This window comes from Phlebotomus papatasi, chromosome 1 (assembly GCF_024763615.1).
Source record: "Phlebotomus papatasi isolate M1 chromosome 1, Ppap_2.1, whole genome shotgun sequence".
NCBI classification, from domain to species: Eukaryota; Metazoa; Arthropoda; class Insecta; order Diptera; family Psychodidae; genus Phlebotomus; species Phlebotomus papatasi.
The window spans coordinates 16958069-16976759 of NC_077222.1; the positions used below are offsets into that span (position 1 = coordinate 16958069).

At 39.9% G+C, this 18691-nt stretch overlaps 1 protein-coding gene across 1 annotated transcript; it reads right to left on the bottom strand.

The window, feature by feature from the left end:
- Nucleotides 1–1194: 1194 nt before the first annotated feature.
- LOC129799342 (uncharacterized) lies at nt 1195–7534 on the bottom strand. Its single transcript, XM_055843150.1, has 2 exons — nt 1554–7534; nt 1195–1498 (listed from the first exon to the last, which is right to left on the bottom strand). Exon 1 carries the CDS (start codon nt 7532–7534, stop codon nt 1820–1822), a length of 5715 nt encoding a protein of 1904 aa, XP_055699125.1. The 3' UTR covers nt 1195–1498; nt 1554–1819.
- Between the last annotated feature and the right edge of the window lie 11157 nt (nt 7535–18691).

The window sequence follows — 18691 nt, forward strand, 5'->3', positions numbered from 1 at the left end:
GAGATCATGCTTATTACTCGTGGAGAGTCTGGCGTGGTCGATGTTTTCCCAATCAAGGTCCACCCAAGTTTGGTATTTTGCATAGTGAGGTGTCCGTCTTTGACTTTCCTCAAGTCATTCTCCACGATGTATGTGTACACGTCAGCCCCTAAAAGTAGATCAATTGGGCCGGGCGTCATGTAAGTCGGATCAGCAAGAATCTTGTTGTCGTGATTATCTTCGTCTTGTAGTTGTATTGCCTTTTCTGGCAAAGAATTGGTGATTTTCGGTAGCACGAAGGCGGAAATCTCCATCGCAAAAGATGACGGAAATCTTGGACCCATGGTAAGCTGGACTTTGTAACGGGATGAGCCAGCTGTTGTTTCTCCTATTCCAGAGATTGTAGTGTTGATTCGGTTCTTCCTAAGTTGAAGACTCTGAGCGGCATCTTCGGTGATGAAACTTGCTTGTGATCCAGGATCCACAAGAGCTCTCAGTAACTCCGTCCGCCCAGATGTTGATTTCACTTTCACGAGCGCTGTCGCTAACATGACAGTGTGTTCCTTGCGGATTGCAAGGGATTTGACATCTTCGTCATTTGATGTGTCTGTGTCGGAAGCAGTTTCGTTTGTATTATTGGACTGCTCATTCTCCTCTGCCTTCTTCTTAAAGTGGAGAAGAGTGTGGTGTGGTTTTTGGCATTCGTAGCACACTGGTAAAAATGAAAGGATCAAATTGGATCATATTTGATTCTTTTCAAAAGGATGGATCATATTTGATCCTTTTAATGGATCACTAGTATCTCTTGAAGTTTTGTATGCACATTTATCAAGTCAGATTATGTTTAATCGTAAACTTACCACTCATATCATATTTCCCTCATCTGAGCGAACACCAAAGGTGACTATTTGATTGTTTTAAATCGTTTATTCCAGAGATAAATATGTGTCAAATCAGCGATACTTTCAAAGGATCCTCGGTGATCCTTTCATTTTTACCAGTGCATGTTTTCTTGCTGAAGCATTTCTCATCGCGCTTATGCATGAGGCAATTTACGCAGAGTCCCAGTTTGTCAGCCATTTTCTTCCGGTTCAATGTGTTCAGTTCTATGAACTTTTCACATTTAGTTATTGAGTGTTCCTTTTTGCACATACCACAAGACCGGACTGTAGAATAGAAGGTCTTCTTGTTGGTGGTGTTGTGGTCGTCGTCAAAAGTGTCAAGTGGACTGTATTTTTGAATCTTTTATTGACGTCTAATTTGGCGAGACACGGCCTGATCGATTTTTATATTGTTTACAAGAATATTAAGTATTAAGTATTAAGCATTAAGTATTAAGTATTAAGTATTAAGTATTAAGTATTAAGTATTAAGTATTAAGTAGTGGTGGTTCCTGAAATATAATTCCTCTTTAAATTCTAATTTTCCCAATATTATTCTAAACTCTTACTTTGAATTAACTGCTTGGACTTTCTAGCAACTAATTTCCACTCACTATTTCTCTCTCAAGGCAAATTATCTGAAATAAAGCTTCTGTTAAATCTCTAATCTTAATTCTTCTTCTTTTCCCATACCTATAAACTTCAATGTCGCCAGAATATAGATATCAATCTAAATGTCTTTTAGATCGTCTCTATGCCTATAAATCGATCACCTATCACAAGAAACAATGTCACAAATTAGAGTGAATTACATAAAAACGCTGAAATTGCTGACTTACTCAAGAAATATAAGAAATCCTAGGAGCTTCACAAAACGTGTCTCGCCATTACAAAGCACAGTTCCAAAAGAAAGACAAAATGCCGGAAGGGCTCAATTACAGGGTTGGAAAATATTAATTTCAAATAATTCCGCTAGTTGGCGTTGTCGCGTTTCCAACATTTCCCCTCTCTGGTGCTCCTGCACCCATCCCTAATCCTGTCTGCTGGTCTTCCGCTACATCCAATAATGCCAGCTTCGCCACGGGTCGTCGGTACAAGCCCTGAGCTGTCTTCACCATAACAGACCGGATCTTCCCATCAGGAGCGGTAAAGACATCAGTGACTCTTCCAAGAGGCCAGGAGTTTCGTGGAAGTTGTTCATCACAAATCACCACTATGTCACCAATCTTCAGGGGTCGAGTCTTCTGATGCCACTTCGTCCTACGTGTGAGCTCAGGAAGGTATTCATGAACCCATCTGTGCCAAAACATATCAGCAATCCGCTGACTTTTCCTCCAAGCCTTCCTGAGCACGAGATCTCCATCGTCAAAATTTCCAATAGGTCTATTGGCAGCTGAACGACCGATCAGGAAGTGATTTGGGGTGAGAGCCGTATCGTCCTCTGGCTCCACAGACACGTACGTCAGGGGGCGTCCGTTCACAACAAACTCAACTTCCGTGAACAAAGTCAAGAGCTCCTCATCGGTGGGGACATGATTTTTCAATAAATCTTTTAGGACATTTTTCACTGACCTGATTAGCCTTTCCCATGCTCCGCCCATGTGTGGTGCTGCAGGAGGATTGAAATGGAAGTCAATCTTTCGCTCGGAGAGGGCTTCTGTCATCCTGTCTGTCTCTAGAGCTTGGTACAGATGACGAAATTCATTATCTGCACCCCGCAGATTGGTCCCATTGTCACAAACCAAATCACTAATCGGGCCACGGCGTCCAAGAAATCGTCGTATAGCCATAATGGCTGAATCTGTAGTCAGGGAGTGTGCTATCTCCAGGTGCACAGCTCTGGTTGCGAGGCATGTAAAGAGAACACCCCACCTTTTCTCGTGTCGACGTCCAACTTTCACCATCAGGGGGCCGAAGTAATCCACACCACTTCTCACGAAGGGATACACTGAATCTGTCACACGGAACCTGGGTAAAGCTGCCATCTCCGGAACTGCTGGGCGAGCTCTTTGATTCTTACACTGCTGACATTCATGCCAAGCTCTTTTCACTGCCACACGAACTCGCGGAATATGGAATCTCTCTCGCAAGTAATTCACCACTTGCTCACGTCCCTGGTGATGGTGTCTCTCATGAGCGTCTTTGATCAATAACTTGGTGGCCGGATGTTTTTGAGCTAAAATCACTGGATATTTCTCCCCCACATCACTATTCACAAGACGTGAATCAATTCGAAGGATTCCGTCCGAATCCAGGGTTGGTGAGAGAGTGAGCAGAGGGCTCTGTTTGTCGACGGATTCTCCTCTCTTAAGAGTCTCAATTTCAGCCCAAAATTCTGTCTGAATCTTCCGGAACCACTGCTTCTCAGCTGCCAACAAGTCTTTTACTGTCAGTGTAGGCCTTTTCGGGGGGCATCCACCGGACTTCTTGACCTTCCATCTGTCTAACCAGTATTTCGCACAAATCATAGCTGTTGCCGTCACACGAATAAGACGATTCCACTGAGAAAATCTCTCAATTTTTGGCATTAGCTGGTCACCGCGAAACACTTCAACACTTGTCATAACGGTAAACACTTCAACGTCATTTGTTTTGTTTTCAATTGTCTCACTTTTCTCCTGGGGCCACCCACTCTCAAGTTGTCTGAGAAAGGGAGGTCCACAGAACCACATTGATGATTCACTGAAATCACTTTTCACCATCCTGGTAGCGAAATCAGCTGGATTGAGTTTTGTAGGCACCCATCGCCACTGCCGGAACTCTGTCAACTCATCAATTTCACTGATTCTGTGACCAACAAATTGTTTGAAGCGTCGAGAATCACTTCTAATCCATCCCAGGACAGTCAGGGAATCACTCCAAAGCACTACGTCGTCAATCTTGACATCCAAGGTAGCTCGAATTGCTGCACTCATTCTAGAACTCATCACTGCGGCTTGTAGCTCAAGCCGGGGAATGCTTGTCGACTTCAAGGGGCTCACTTTTGTTCTGGCGCACACAAATGACACTTCAATTTCACTGTTAATTTCACTCACAATCCTCAGGTAAGCCACGGATGAGTATGCGTGTTCACTGGCATCGCCAAAGATGTGAAGTTGAACGGAAGTTGCTTGAGGCAAATTTGGAGAATAGCACCTGGAAACTCTCACTGTGCTGATCGTCTTCAATTCGTCTAGAAAAGTTTTCCAGTGCTGTAGTGCAATGCCCTCAATCGGATCGTCCCATCCAATTTTTAACCTCCAAATTTCTTGCAAAATCATTTTTCCCTTGACAGTGAACATGGCCAGAAACCCCAGAGGGTCAAATATAGACATGATGAGTCGCAGCACGTCTCGCATCGTCGGGATCTTCTCTCCAGAGAGTATTTCAGCAGGAACACGATGGAATTGTGTCTTAAAGGTGAAGATGTCAGCCGTCGAATCCCACCATAGGCCAAGAACACGGTCCAATTCGTCCAGTGTTTGAGATGCCAAATTCTTCATGGTGTCAGTGAAGGTATCCAAAATTCTCGAATCGTTCGCTGTCCAATTAACGATATCGAATCCTCCAGCCTTCTGGACATAGACAATATCTCTGATTAGCTTTCTGGCGTCCTCAATGCTGTCAGCACTGCCAAGGTAATCATCGCAATAGGTATTATCTAATATTCCCTTCACAGCTTCCGGATAGTCCATTGCATGTTCCTCCGCATTGACATTCTTCACATAAGAGGCCAAAGTTGGAGAACAGGAAGCCCCAAACGTCATGACATCCATTTTGTACTCATCTGGTTCGACATCTCTCCTCATACCTCTGTAGAGAATTCTCTGATAATTTGTGTCGTCCTTTCTCACGTGAACACGGTGAAACATTTCACGGATATCACCCGTAAATGCGTACTTCCCTTTTCTAAAATTCTCCAGCACACCCGGAAGTGACTTCAAAAGATCAGGTCCCTTAATCAAAAAGTCGTTAAGGGAAACTCCGTGAGACTTGGCAGCACAATCAAAGACAACCCTAATCTTCTTTTTTGCAGGATGAAAGACTGAGAAATGCGGCAGATACCAGACATTCTCCATTGGCACTTGCAAATCTTCCTCAGTGAGCTTCACCAGATATTTCTTTTGTATGTGGTCTTCCATCTTTGCACAGTACGCCTCTGCCAGCTCTGGGTCTCGATCCAACTTCCTCTCAGTGGCATGGAGTCGCCTGAGAGCTGCTTCCTTTGACTCAGGAACAGCCGGTTGCTTACCGTCCTTCCACAATAGCCCTGTCTCAAATCGTCCGTCATCGGTTCTGCGTGTCGTGTGCTTCATTATCTCTAGGGCTCTCTTGTCTTCACGAGAGGGGGCTTTCCCAAGAGACTCGGTGCCAAATGAGTCAATGGAGAATGAATCCTTCACCATTTCGTAAAGATCATCACGTCGCTCCCACATAGAATAGTTTTTGGGGCCATTTATGGGTCTGCCGTCTATTTTTCCCATTACCACCCATCCCAGCCACGTTCTTACGAGGTAAGGGGCATTCCATGGGCCATGGATGATCTCTCGAGACACAATAAGGGGTGTATTGTCTAGACCTATCAACAACTCTGGCACTGCATCCTTCAGGGACTGTACTTGGCCGTCCGCCAAGTGCCTCCAGTCTCGAGAGAGAGCTGACATGTCCACTGTCTGCCTTGGGAGATTCAATTCAAAAACTGTTCTCACCCTTTGCATCAAATACTCCTTCGCATTTGGTAGAAACCCACGAACTCTACATTCGACAGTCTTGGATGTGAGATCGGTGTTCGCCACAGGACCTGCTCCTTGCCAGTGTAGAGGTATTTTAGGTCCGTCCAGTCCAAGTCTCTCTGCCAGAGAGGAAGTCATCATGGTGATGGTTGAACCCTCATCCAGAAAAGCATAAACCTTCTCAGTCCCTTTCGGCCCTGTCACATAGACTGGAAGAATCTTCATAAAGATTTGGTTATGGCTGCCGCCATGACCATGAGCCACAATTTCGCCGTCAATGGCCCCTCCCTGTGACAAAGGTGCATCCTTTGGAGCAGGCTTATCCTCTACTCTCGTCTGGGATTCTTCTGGGTTATCTGTCTCATTCTGTGCAAGTGTTGTATTTCTGACAGAACTTACATCACCGTGCAAAAGAATATTGTGTTTTCTATCGCATCCTGTCCTCGAACAAGTCTTGCTCTCCTTGCACATCCTTAGAGAGTGCTTGGGCTTGAGGCAGGAGAAGCACAAGCCCTGTCGTCTTACTTGTGCCCAGCGGTCGTCCACGGAAAGCTTCTGAAACTTCTCGCATTTGTCCAGAAAATGTTTTCCCTTGCACAGGCTACATTCGGGGGTTTTCTCCTTGACTTCCCGCAGCTCACTACTGACTACCGTTGCCACTGTCTTTTTATTTTTCATCTCTGGTAGCTTCTCCACCCTCGCTGCCTCCATCGTCCGGAGGCGATAATTAGCTGCTTTTGCCTTCAAACCAATCCATTCTGCGAAGGTTTTCACCGTCACAAATCCCCTGGAAGCATGAATCTCCGACCAAGCAATTTGCATAGTGAGGGGAAGCTTCGTGATCAGCTCGTCTAAGAGATGAGGATTGTCAACATAACCATTGTGGTTAAACGTTTCAATTGCAGCAACCATATTGCTAAGTGTCACGGAGAAGTTAACCAAACTTTCCGGTTTGTCATGCTTGACAGCCGGCAGTGCCTTCACCTGCGCAATCATCGTGCGGATTAAGTGCTCTGGCTGGCCATATCTCTCTTGCAGAGAAAACATAACCTTATCCACATTGCATGGGGAAAACAGCAAGAATCTGACAGTCTCTCTTGCCTCTCCAACCAGACTTTTTTGCAAGACGGTAAGCTTTTCTGTGTTGTTGTATCCACAACTGTCACTTAGATTCTCAAACCATGCCTTGAAAATGGGCCATTCTTGCACATTTCCTTCAAATTTGTGCGTCTCATCACCCACAGATTGCCGCACCAAGAACTTCTTCATGATGTCCATGTACTCGGGAGTGGGTGTGTGATGTTTGGTGTCGTCTTTGGCAACCTTCATGACAGTGTGAAGTGCCGTCTCAAATTCGTCAGTCGTCATGGTCACTCTCTTTGGCTCTGGGGGATTCTCCTTGAACCCAAGAAACTTCTTCCTGTCGCCTGCTGCAGCCCCTCTCTGTGCAATATCTCCACCGGTCTTCCTCTGCAGCTTCTCTCGCAAGATATCCTGGTCTAATTTCTTTTGAAATAGCTGGAATCTATTGACAACTCCCTCCAGCTCATCGTCACTTGAGGAATCCTTCAAAGTAGCCTTGTCATTTCCCGTCTGGCCCAAGATGATTTTGTCGTCTACATCCGGGATGGGCTTGTCAGTTCCTTTGGCTTCTGGCTTGCCGGCCTCGTCCAAAAGAGGGTACTTCTCCAGCTTCATCAATGGAGTGGAAGTCTTGACAGGTAGATCCTCATAGGAATCCGCAGAAATGTTTGCCAGAGATGCAGCTTTCGCCTCAATCACCATCGAATGACGAAGTGACAGTTCCTTTTCCCTCAAAGAGAGCAACTCCATTTCCTTTTTTGTCCTTTCCATCTGGGTCTGGACAATTGTGAGCTCCAGCTCAGTCAAGTCATCCCCGAATCCTAGCCGCTTCGGTGGCTGACCCTTATTTGCCCTTTCACTCCGCCTGAGTCCCTCCATGTCGTCGTCAGGGAACTCGGGAGTTAATCCACAGGCGCCAGTGCCGTCTATTCGGCGAGTATGGACCAGAATGTTGTGGTCGTCGTCAAAAGTGTCAAGTGGACTGTATTTTTGAATCTTTTATTGACGTCTAATTTGGCGAGACACGGCCTGATCGATTTTTATATTGTTTACAAGAATATTAAGTATTAAGTATTAAGCATTAAGTATTAAGTATTAAGTATTAAGTATTAAGTATTAAGTATTAAGTAGTGGTGGTTCCTGAAATATAATTCCTCTTTAAATTCTAATTTTCCCAATATTATTCTAAACTCTTACTTTGAATTAACTGCTTGGACTTTCTAGCAACTAATTTCCACTCACTATTTCTCTCTCAAGGCAAATTATCTGAAATAAAGCTTCTGTTAAATCTCTAATCTTAATTCTTCTTCTTTTCCCATACCTATAAACTTCAATGTCGCCAGAATATAGATATCAATCTAAATGTCTTTTAGATCGTCTCTATGCCTATAAATCGATCACCTATCACAAGAAACAATGTCACAAATTAGAGTGAATTACATAAAAACGCTGAAATTGCTGACTTACTCAAGAAATATAAGAAATCCTAGGAGCTTCACAAAACGTGTCTCGCCATTACAAAGCACAGTTCCAAAAGAAAGACAAAATGCCGGAAGGGCTCAATTACAGGGTTGGAAAATATTAATTTCAAATAATTCCGCTAGTTGGCGTTGTCGCGTTTCCAACAGGTGGTATTTGCAGCCTTCTCTGGTTTAGAAGACTTCTTGGCGTTGTTTAACAAATTGTGATGCCGCTTCATTAAAAAACCGAGTAATTCCTTTAATGTTGGCATTATTTTTGCGGAGTCCAAACTTTCATCAAAGAGACGCTGTGTTTCGCTGTCCAGCTTTTTCATGGCGATGTGCACTATGATGGCGTCCCATTCATTGGTTTTGTAACCCATGTTAGCTAGTCCAGTTAGACACTCCCGAATGGCACCATGAAGAGATGAAAGGTCCTCTGCTACGCGGTGCTCCAACATTTTATGGTCGACAACGATGTCCAAGTAAGAAGTAATAATGCGTCGGGGATTATTGTAGCGTTCCTCCAGTATCTCTAGAGCGGCGATGTAGTTAGTGTCGCTAAGCCGAAGGGTTGAAACCAAGGTTGCAGCCTCCCCCTCCAAGTAAGAGAGAAGATATTGAAATTTGGTCACGTTCCCCAGATTGTAGTTGTCGTGTATGATGCTTTTGAAGACATCATAAAACTTATACCAATCCTTATAAATTCCGTTAAACTTTGGAATTTGAACTGGTGGGAGTTTTGGCAAATGGGTTTTTTGCCAAGCCGGGAGATGGCCTTGTTGTCCACCATATTGCCCGTAAGGTGGCAGATATTGCCCTGGATTGTAGATTGATGTGACTGGCTGTACACCATATGAAGCCCAAGATGGCCAGGTATTGACGTTTCCCAAAAATGGAGGGTTGTTCGGAAAATTGTTCACCCCTGTTGTTGTAGAAGGTAGATTCCAAGTTGGCGTAGTTGTATTGAGCGGATGCTCAGTCGTGGTGATGGGTTGATTCCATCTGGAACTAGTAGTAGTAACTGCGTTGTTGCTGGTTGTCGCAACCTTGTCGTATTGACGTGGAATTGTCCCAGTGTACACGGCCTGTGTAACTACTGGTGTTGTTGTTGTTGGCATGAAGTTGACGTCAGATGAAGATTCAGACGTCACTGTCACACTTTCCATAGTACTGGAAAGTTTCGATGGTCGAAGTAACCCCGCATCTGTTGGTGGAGTATCGTCCGACTCTGAGTTAGAGTCTTTCTCAAACTCAGGGCAGTTTTTGATTTTTTGCATAAAATCCTCGTAAACCGTTTTGGTTTCTTGGTATAAATTATGCAGGATATAAGGATGACTTCCCGGGAGCTGAGATGTGAGAGTCGCATTGTTGGTCACGAACTGCCTCCAATATGAGTTGAGCTCCTTAACCTTGTTTTCAAGGTAAGGCGCTTTCCATTTGCTAGGGCCATCCTTCTTGAAGTTCGTCCGCAGCCTTTCGATGGTCTTGGCGATGCTCTCCTGCTCCTTTAGAATGGTGCTGGTTTCCATTGCTGTTTGGATTTGAAGTATTTCTTCAAACCAAAAGCTTGATGTCTCGATGGGACCACGATGATTGTGGAATGGGAAGTGATTTATAGATTCAAAATTTCGGGTTTATATACAAATAATTTTGCTAACTAATCCATTTTTATTGTGGGAAAATTATTTAAAAAAAGTGCATGATGAGCAAAGAGAAGAAAAAAACAAATGGCTCAAGTAGCCGCGCGCGTCATAGAGGAAAGCCCGTGCGGTGTCAATTGTCATTGCACCGCAAGGGGCTAATAAATTCGTCGTTGCACCGCAAGGGGCTAATAAATTCTCTTCTCTTTGCTCACTAGCATATTGTTCATGTATGAACAATCACATTGTCCCTTCGATGATACTTATTGATGAAGGCTTTCAGCTTAGGCAAGCAATCTCTGATATAGACGTCAGAATTTTGTGCTAGTCCCTTTGTGAGAAACACGGACTCAGACATTCCAGCAGGACTGATTGTAAGCCACAAAAGGACCTTTTTCGGGTACTTAGTATGCTCAACGTACTTATCTTTCTTGTCTACATTGTCGTCACGTACATAATAATACTGCCCCTGCCACTCATTACCATCCATGGTGAAATAGGACTCATCGTCCATGACACAAATAATGTCGTTTTGAGCGTGAAAAACATTTTGGGTCAAAAGAGACAAACGAATTTTCTGAGTCTTTTCCTGAGTTTCTGAGACAGCTGGCTTCGGTTTTCTGGTTCTCCTCTTGATTCCCATAGACTCCAGATACTTCTTCACCGTTGTTTTGCTGCATTCAAGTTTGTTACCAAGCTCACGGTACGACTTTGTAACTTTATTGGATGTTAACTTTGAAAGTCGAGCCCGCGCCTTCGATTGACTAAGGGTGCTAAAATTTCCAGATCCCTTAGTTCGTGTAGTGGTTTTTCGCTTCTCATAGTTCGACAGGATACTATAAATACTCCTTCGCGATATTCCCATACTCACAAAATGTTTTACGACTTCAGATTTATTCAATGTGAGATGACTGTCCTGAAAATTATAAACTAATTTTCGTCTATATTCTTCAGTATTATTTGTGGGAGCCATGTTTCCTAACTAAATCTATCACAACTTTTATGGAATGTTAAGAACACATCTGGCAACACTGTAAAATGGTATAAAAGTGACTAGTATACATTTTATTTTTTTTAAGCCTTCAAACTTTTGTGCAGATTTCACTGGCCATACGTTACTTCCATTGCAATGAGTGCAGAGTGGCCAGGAAAGTGAGCACAGAGAACAGCCTTCCTTAAAGCTATTAGGAAAGGTACAGCTACGTTTTTTCGTTCTTTACAGTTGACTAGGACAACGCAAAGAATTCTCATTTGCACATAAGAAACATCATCGGGATTTTCATCAGTTTTTTTTTTTTTTTTTGAATAATGCATATTTACCGGTAACACCAAATAATTTTCAGGACACTATAATTTGTCAATGGAAAGCCTTTGTTGGGAAAATAAAAAAAGAAATCATCACTAGACACTTATTACAATGTTTTAACTTTCGTCTGTTTACTTTTATACTGAAGAAAGGTTATGTGAAAATAGTCTTGCCAGCAGTGATTCAAAGTTACCCCATTTTTAATTTCAAAGTTGCCCCAAAAGAGATTTCTGAAAAATTACTGCTAGTTTATAAAAATAAGCTGTGCTTAGTCCAATTTTTTGTATTAATCTTTTATGCAGATTAATCCTTTATCCTCTTCTAGCAGTGCTTTTTTGGTAGAGATTGTTATCGTGAAGAAAATGATCTAAAAGTTCGGGAGAAGAATTACAGTTTGAGGCGATTTTTTTGAAAATTGCTCCTAGATCTTCAAATTTATGAAATAGGATCATGAATTTATCACAAGTTGTAGAACTAAAGCCATCTTAAATGATTTTCAGTTCCACTTTAAAGTAAGAGAGAAAAAAACGAATTTCAAAGGTACCCCATTTCAAAGGTGCTACACTTCCCCCTAAGTAAAATTTCTCAGCCATATATTAAACGTTCAAACATACTCCTGGTTAAAGAATATCATCGTGGTTTTGTCGGAACATATCCCAGAAGACATTAAACACAATGGATACTTACATGTGGAAATTGTCTGGATGGAAAATATCAAGGAATGTATATTGGACAGGGATTTATTCCTTATTACACTACCCTACTCATATAAATCAAAAATCCTCACACTCAATTGCCTCAAGACAATATCAACAGCTTCACTCCCTATGAAGAAATATTTGGTATCCTACGAGTCTTCTGCCATTCTTCCTCACATTCCAGACTACGACAGTCTAAAGAAAGATTCACAGATTAAAAAAATGGGGCTAAATCAGAAGCAGATTGAGGCTATTGAAATGGCACTCACGCGAGAAGTAAGTCTAATTGATGGCCCTCCGGGATCTGGGAAGACAAGAATCACCCTCAATATCATCAAAGATATCCTGGAAAATTCATCATCCAAAATTCTTATTGTGGCATTTAAGAATTTCGTACTTGATGCAATTTTCTTAAAATGTTCCGAATTTACTGATAAAATTGCAAGAATTGGGTGGCATTTCAGAGATGCAGAAGTGGAAAAGTATACGTTGGAACACGAAGTGTTGGATCCTCGATTTCGCCGACACAGGCAACGGGTCCATAACCAATATATAGCAGCCATGGATAAATTCATGAGTACAATGAAAAGTCTTGAGGGTAGAGAACCGATTTCATCTCTTGAACAAGATTTGAGGAAAATGCGTGAAGGGAAAATTCGTAAACAGATGAATAAATCGTTTGACATGTACTATGGCTGTAGTGATGCTCGGATAATTGGAATAACAATATCAGGAATTGCAAAATATCATCGGCTTCTGGAAATTCTTCGTCCATCAGTTGGTAATAATTAATTTGTTTTCTTGTAGAATGTTTTAATAAGAATTTTCCATTGCCTTCTTCAGTGATATTTTATGACGGACAGAATATTACTGATCCACATATTGTTACGTCCCTGACGGAACACACGAAGCAAATGATTTTCATTGGCAATCATAAGCGTTCACATCAACTCAAACATCTTTATTTTCCGATTTACGGTCCGGAAAATTTGTTTTCTGGGCGTCTTATGGAGAATAATCTTAACACTGTTCGCCTCAATGTTCAGTACCGAATGCATTCTGAAGTAAGTACTTCACCCTAAAACGCTCCACAGGACATCGAATAATGAGTATGACTTTTAGATTGCCGATTTGGTTCGCGGAACGATTTACGATGATCTCAAGGATGGGGATAACGTCCAGAACTACGAGCCTATCAAAGGAATCCCTAAGAATCTCTTCTGTGTCACTCTCAAAAACTCTTCTTCCCTTGATCATTTGATCAAAGAGTATCCTGTTGAAAAATATCCAGAGTTGACAGAGGAAGTTTTCCATCAGACACTTTTCAGTCTTTGCCTGGCGAATTATCTTCGTCAGCAAGGATACCAAGCCCATGAAATTGTGATTCTCGCACTGTATTTCAGAGATGAACAAACCGTCATTAATTCAATGAAGAAGCATTTTCCATTGTTGAAAGATGTTAAAGCTCGCTCAGTGGAGTCTTTTCAAGGACAAGAATGTCGTATTGGTATTGTATCTCTTGCAAAAGTTGACAAGGAAACGGACTACGATTTTTTGGCCGCTGAATATCGACTGTGCATTTTGATGACTCGAGCTCAAGAAGGTAAATTCTTCGTGTTTTATGTATTTTCGAAAGTTTATAATTTCATGACTTCCCTTTAAAGGCTTGTATATCGTGGGTGATTTGGAGCCTTTCATAGAGAAGAACGAGACATGGGGAAAGGTCAAGGAGAAGCTAGAAGCGAAGGAGTCCATTGGACCGGGTCTTCCTGTGAAATGTGAGAAGCACGAATGCGAAATTCTAGTGCATAGCGCTGAAGATTTCATCAAGATCTCCAAAAATGGATGTCCAACTGGAGCGCTCAACAAGGAAGATCCTTGTTATAAGATGATTTAGTGTTTAAAATACCTATTTGAATATGTAATGTTACTGAGCTGAATTGAGTTACAAAAATAAATGAATTTCGAGAATTTTTACGAACTTTAGTTTAATGTTCTTTAAAGTTTTAATATGATCATGTTTCTGCTTTTGCAAACTTCATTCTCGGTCTACCACTGATCTCATATCTTGAAGTTCGTGTGGTGGACTTTATTTCCCGACTTCTTTGCACCGGTAGGCCCCGGTACCTCGCGGAGCTCGTAGTTCCTGGATCCTCTGCCAGGTCTTCGTGTTTCCGTGTGCCCAGTTTAGGGAGTCGCAATTTTCGCAATTCTTTCTTTGTTCAAGGTGTCATTCTTTGGAATTTCCTTCCTAGGGAGCGAATTGGCTTCCACTCATTCCTCAAGTCCAACATCACAATTATATTGTTTAGGGCTAACTTTTGTATAGAGGGCATACTGTCTTATTTATTCTAAATAAATTGAATGTTTATTGTATTTATGTACAGAGAAATCGTCATTCAGAGCAAGTAATACTCGAATCATCCAGTTTTTTCTCAGTGGAGACAGGAAAGAGACAGATAATCCTAACCGGCTTATTGTAGGTGAGGTTCTTAATGTGAGCTAACTCGGAATGTATGCAAATTCGATTTAGAGCTGAAGTTGGGGGACGCCATTCAGTTATCTTGAATCAAATTCGTGAAATTATACAAATTTTGTATTAAAACCAAAATATCAATCACAAAATGAGTGGTTTCAAAGCGTAATTATGGGAAAAATCAATTTTTTCACACTTAAACGAAAAAATCGGACAGATCGCATTATCTGATCGAAAAATCGCGATTATAATATCTCCCAAGTTGATAAATAATTTCAGGAGAAATTCCAAGTTCATTTTGAGTGAAAAAGAAAAAAAAATGAAAGAAAACATCTGCTAAATGGTTTGCAGCGCCATCTACCGACAGTGCTGCGAGCGCTAAACAGTGCCATTTTCATGTATTTGCTTAGCACTTTTTGTTCGAGAGCTGCTTACTGGCCAGCAGATCGATGAGCAGCAAAAAAAAATGCTGAAAATGCTATTTTTCCTGCTAACTCTTCTCGCTGGGAACTTCCATTTTCAATTTTAATGAAATTTTAGTATGTTGTAGCTGAGGTCAAGAGCTTTCCAACGGTGGGTCGCACATTGCCCTAGCTCTACCCTGACCCGAGCTATAAAGGAAAAAGAACAGATAATCCTAACCGGCTTATGTAGGTGAGATTCTTAACCCTCTAACGGGTAAGACCGCCTCCAGGCGGTCTTCACAAAAATCACATTTACAGCGACGATAAAGGTTTTATTTATTTAAAAGTGCTATAGTGTCCTCGGTAATAGTCTTATGAACATCTCTTGAAAGTTTGAACTCATTTTGACTTTTCGTTTTGTTGCTATTCCCAGTTTTGTGTGACCGGTCAGAGAAAAAGCAACAAAAAATATTTGTGCAAAAAAAACTCATTTTCAATTTTCATAAAAATACCGATTTAAAGTTACAGTAGACTCTCACAAATTCGGCTCTTTTAAGATCGGGCTACTTTTAAATTCGGGCAGCGGTTAAATTTGAAAAAAGTTTGTTGTCAGTTTTCAAGTTTGATTATGATTAACAAATGAATCAAATATGCTCAAATTTGGCATGGTTTCTCTTAGTTTTGATGTGATTTTGCATTATTAAGGGATTTTCATGCAATTTACGTTATATATGAGTGTGTAAACTCAATATTTGTATGCACATGAATAAAAAATCGTTGCATTTCATAAAGTTTGTCGCCCGAATTTCTGTCTAATTCGGCTGACATTTCGTTCCCATATGCCCGAATTTGAGAGAGTACTGTATCTGACTAAAATAAATTTATTTTTTTACTGAAAGATATGTCATTCTATTTTGTATATTTTATTTTAAAAAAAATTGAAAAAACTAAAAATGTGAATTTTAGAAGCAAAAAGAGTTTCAAAAAAATTTTATATTTTCTCACCTAGCGCTTAACTAAAAGAGATAATGAAGAATGGATGGTTTTTTTGACTTTATTGGATCATAATTATTCTAGAAAACATTGTTTTAGAGCTTTTTTTTCGCATATTAAAGAAAACACCGTTAGAGGGTTAATGTGAGATAACTCGAAATGTACGCGAATTTGATTTAGAACTGAAGTTGTTGGACGCCATTCAGCTTGAATCAAATTCATGAAATTATAATTTTTTTTTTATTTTAACCAAAATATCAAGGATTTAGATGGGCTGACACAAAAGTGATATATGGGTGAAATGTAGACCATAATGTTCTCTATAATTTTGTTAAGGCCCTTAGCCACACATATATTCGTGATCAGGAAGTGATGAAACACATTTTGGCCAAATTTGAGCTTGATCGGACGACATGAAATTTTGTTAAGATTGTAGTACACTCTTAGAAAAAAATAGTACAGTAGACTCTCACTCAATCGGCTCTTTTTCAATCGGGCGTCAAATTTTGTTGACAGTTTTCACGCTTAATTATGAAGCTAATTCGCTCAAATTCGCTGTAGTTCTTCCTATTTTATCGTGATTCTTTATAATTGAGCACTTTTTGTGGAATTTACAGAGGCTTTGACGCTAAATTCTATCGCTAAACCGGATGACATTTTGCCCCATATTCACGATTGAGAGAGAGTCTACTGTATACTACAACCCTAGATATGGTTATGTGAACCATAAAAAATGGTTAATATAGGCCCATCCATTTTTTTTGGTTTTGGTAACTATTTGAAAAGGGTAAGCTATATCGGATGCAATATCTATTACTCTTTTGGTTATTACAACCATTGTTAATTGTTTTCACAACCACACTTAATGATTAAATGGCTAAATTTATGGTCTTCAGAACCATACACTCTGGTTAAGAAAAGCCTTAAGTCTGGCTGTGAAAATAATTAAGGATGGTTGTGATTACCAAGAGGGTAGGTAAATTTATAGTTTTCCTATTAGAGGACTCTTTCATATTTTTTTGTCTTTTTCTTTCAAAATGAACTTGGAATATTCTCTGCGAAATTATTTATCACCTTAGTTGAAATTGTAATCACAATTTTCACGTTCTATATTATATATAGAAATTATGCGACGATATGCTGTCTATAGAGAATGAACAAATAGGTCTATTAAATCTATTCCCGACCGAAAATCGGGATTTTTGGTCAATTGTGCCAGACATTTCTTTAAAAATATTTTTTTTCCTGAGGAAATATTCTGCTTAGATTTATATAATTACTAATTTTATTAATGAAAAATGTGTTTTTTCCTTTTCAAAAAGTATATTTTCTTCAGTTTTTGCAATAAAATGTTTAGATTTAAAATAACCGTCCCTGGCGTAGCCATTTAAGTGATTGCTTACATGCAATATCACAGCTATTGTAATTGATCTCGAAACAGCAATTTGATATTCTTTTTACATATTTATGATAAATATGTTTTGAAAGCCATAAAAAAATTTTCCATAAAGTTGTGGCATCTACACTCCAACTTTTTAATTTTTTAATGCTTATAAAAATAATAATTAAAATGAAATTGTCTAATAATAAATATTAGCCGTACTCACTATGGCGCTGTTATCTTGTAATATCGTTATCTCGTTATCTCGTTATGTTCTCGTAATGTATTTTATAAATGAAAAATTATAACAAGATAACAGATTACGGAGATTACGAGATAACAACGCCATAGTGAGTACGGCTATTATATCCAAAGAACCCCAATTATTTTTTTTTTAAATACAATTAAAAAAAAGATGAAACGTGCTAATATATTTTTTACAAAAGGTAAATCCTTTTAAAATCACCCTTTATCAGATTCTTTGTCCATTTAGCCTATTATAAGATCTGTTTTTTCCCAGATTTAGGTTTTTTAAAGATATTTTTTTCCATTTTTTTTTCACCACTCGCGAAGAAGGTTGTTCCGAGAACGTGCAACGACGATAAGTACGACACGATCGAGCACGAAAGCGAAACGACCTATTGCTAAGAAGTACCATAATATCATAATATGGTTCTCATTACAATACATTTTTTTGACATAATTTTTTGTATAGTTAAAACTTACAACTTACAACTAAATACATATAAATAAATGATTTAATTCTTACACTAAACAGGATTTTTCTGAAAGTTGTATTTTATATTTGCCGTTACCATATTCTCTTTGTATAGCAAATATTTTCTTTCCAATCATTTGGCAATAGTAAAGAGTACCAAACTTTTTCTAGATGAGGTGGGATTATTAAGAATCTCATCTAATAGTGCCGATCTACAGCTCCAGATCGCCAGTATTTCGCCAATCGTCACTCATGGTTCACTCTGAGAGTCACTTATTCCCCCCTTGCTTCACACTTATGTCCTGGACACACTAACGACTAAAGTCCAGAGACGACTAAGCTCGTTAATAGCCAAGTCAGTGCCTGACACATTACAAACGAGGCTTAACATTTTCTGGCACTCACAAAACATAACTTTCGTGGGTTTTATGCAAATATATCTACTGAAATGCACTAGTAGTCCTTTGAAAATGAAACTACTTTTAAATTTATTTCACAATTCACGTATAACTACAAGAATTATTCACTGGAATCGCCTAAATCTAAATTGTCTTAAGTCGCGAATTAACTTCCACCTCAAAAATAATTGTAATTAACAATAATTATTGGACGTGTACTGAGACATGATATTACAAATAATTTCATTTTCAGAGGAGTATTAATGCATTTCAGTAGAAATATCTGCATAAAAACCCAGAAAGTTATGTTTTGTGGATACCAGTGAGTACTAAGCCTCATTTGTAGTGTGTCAGAAACTGACTTGGCTATGAACTAGCTTAGTCGTCTCTGGACTTTAGTCGTAAGTGTGTCCAGGGAATTACTCTGATTTCGAACACTATATTTTGCCCATATTACTTTACTGAATCTGACACAATAGTAATATATATTAATTGTAACTCTTAAGTCATACATTTTCTGAAAAAAAATAGGTCTCATTCAGTAACAGAATATGCCGAA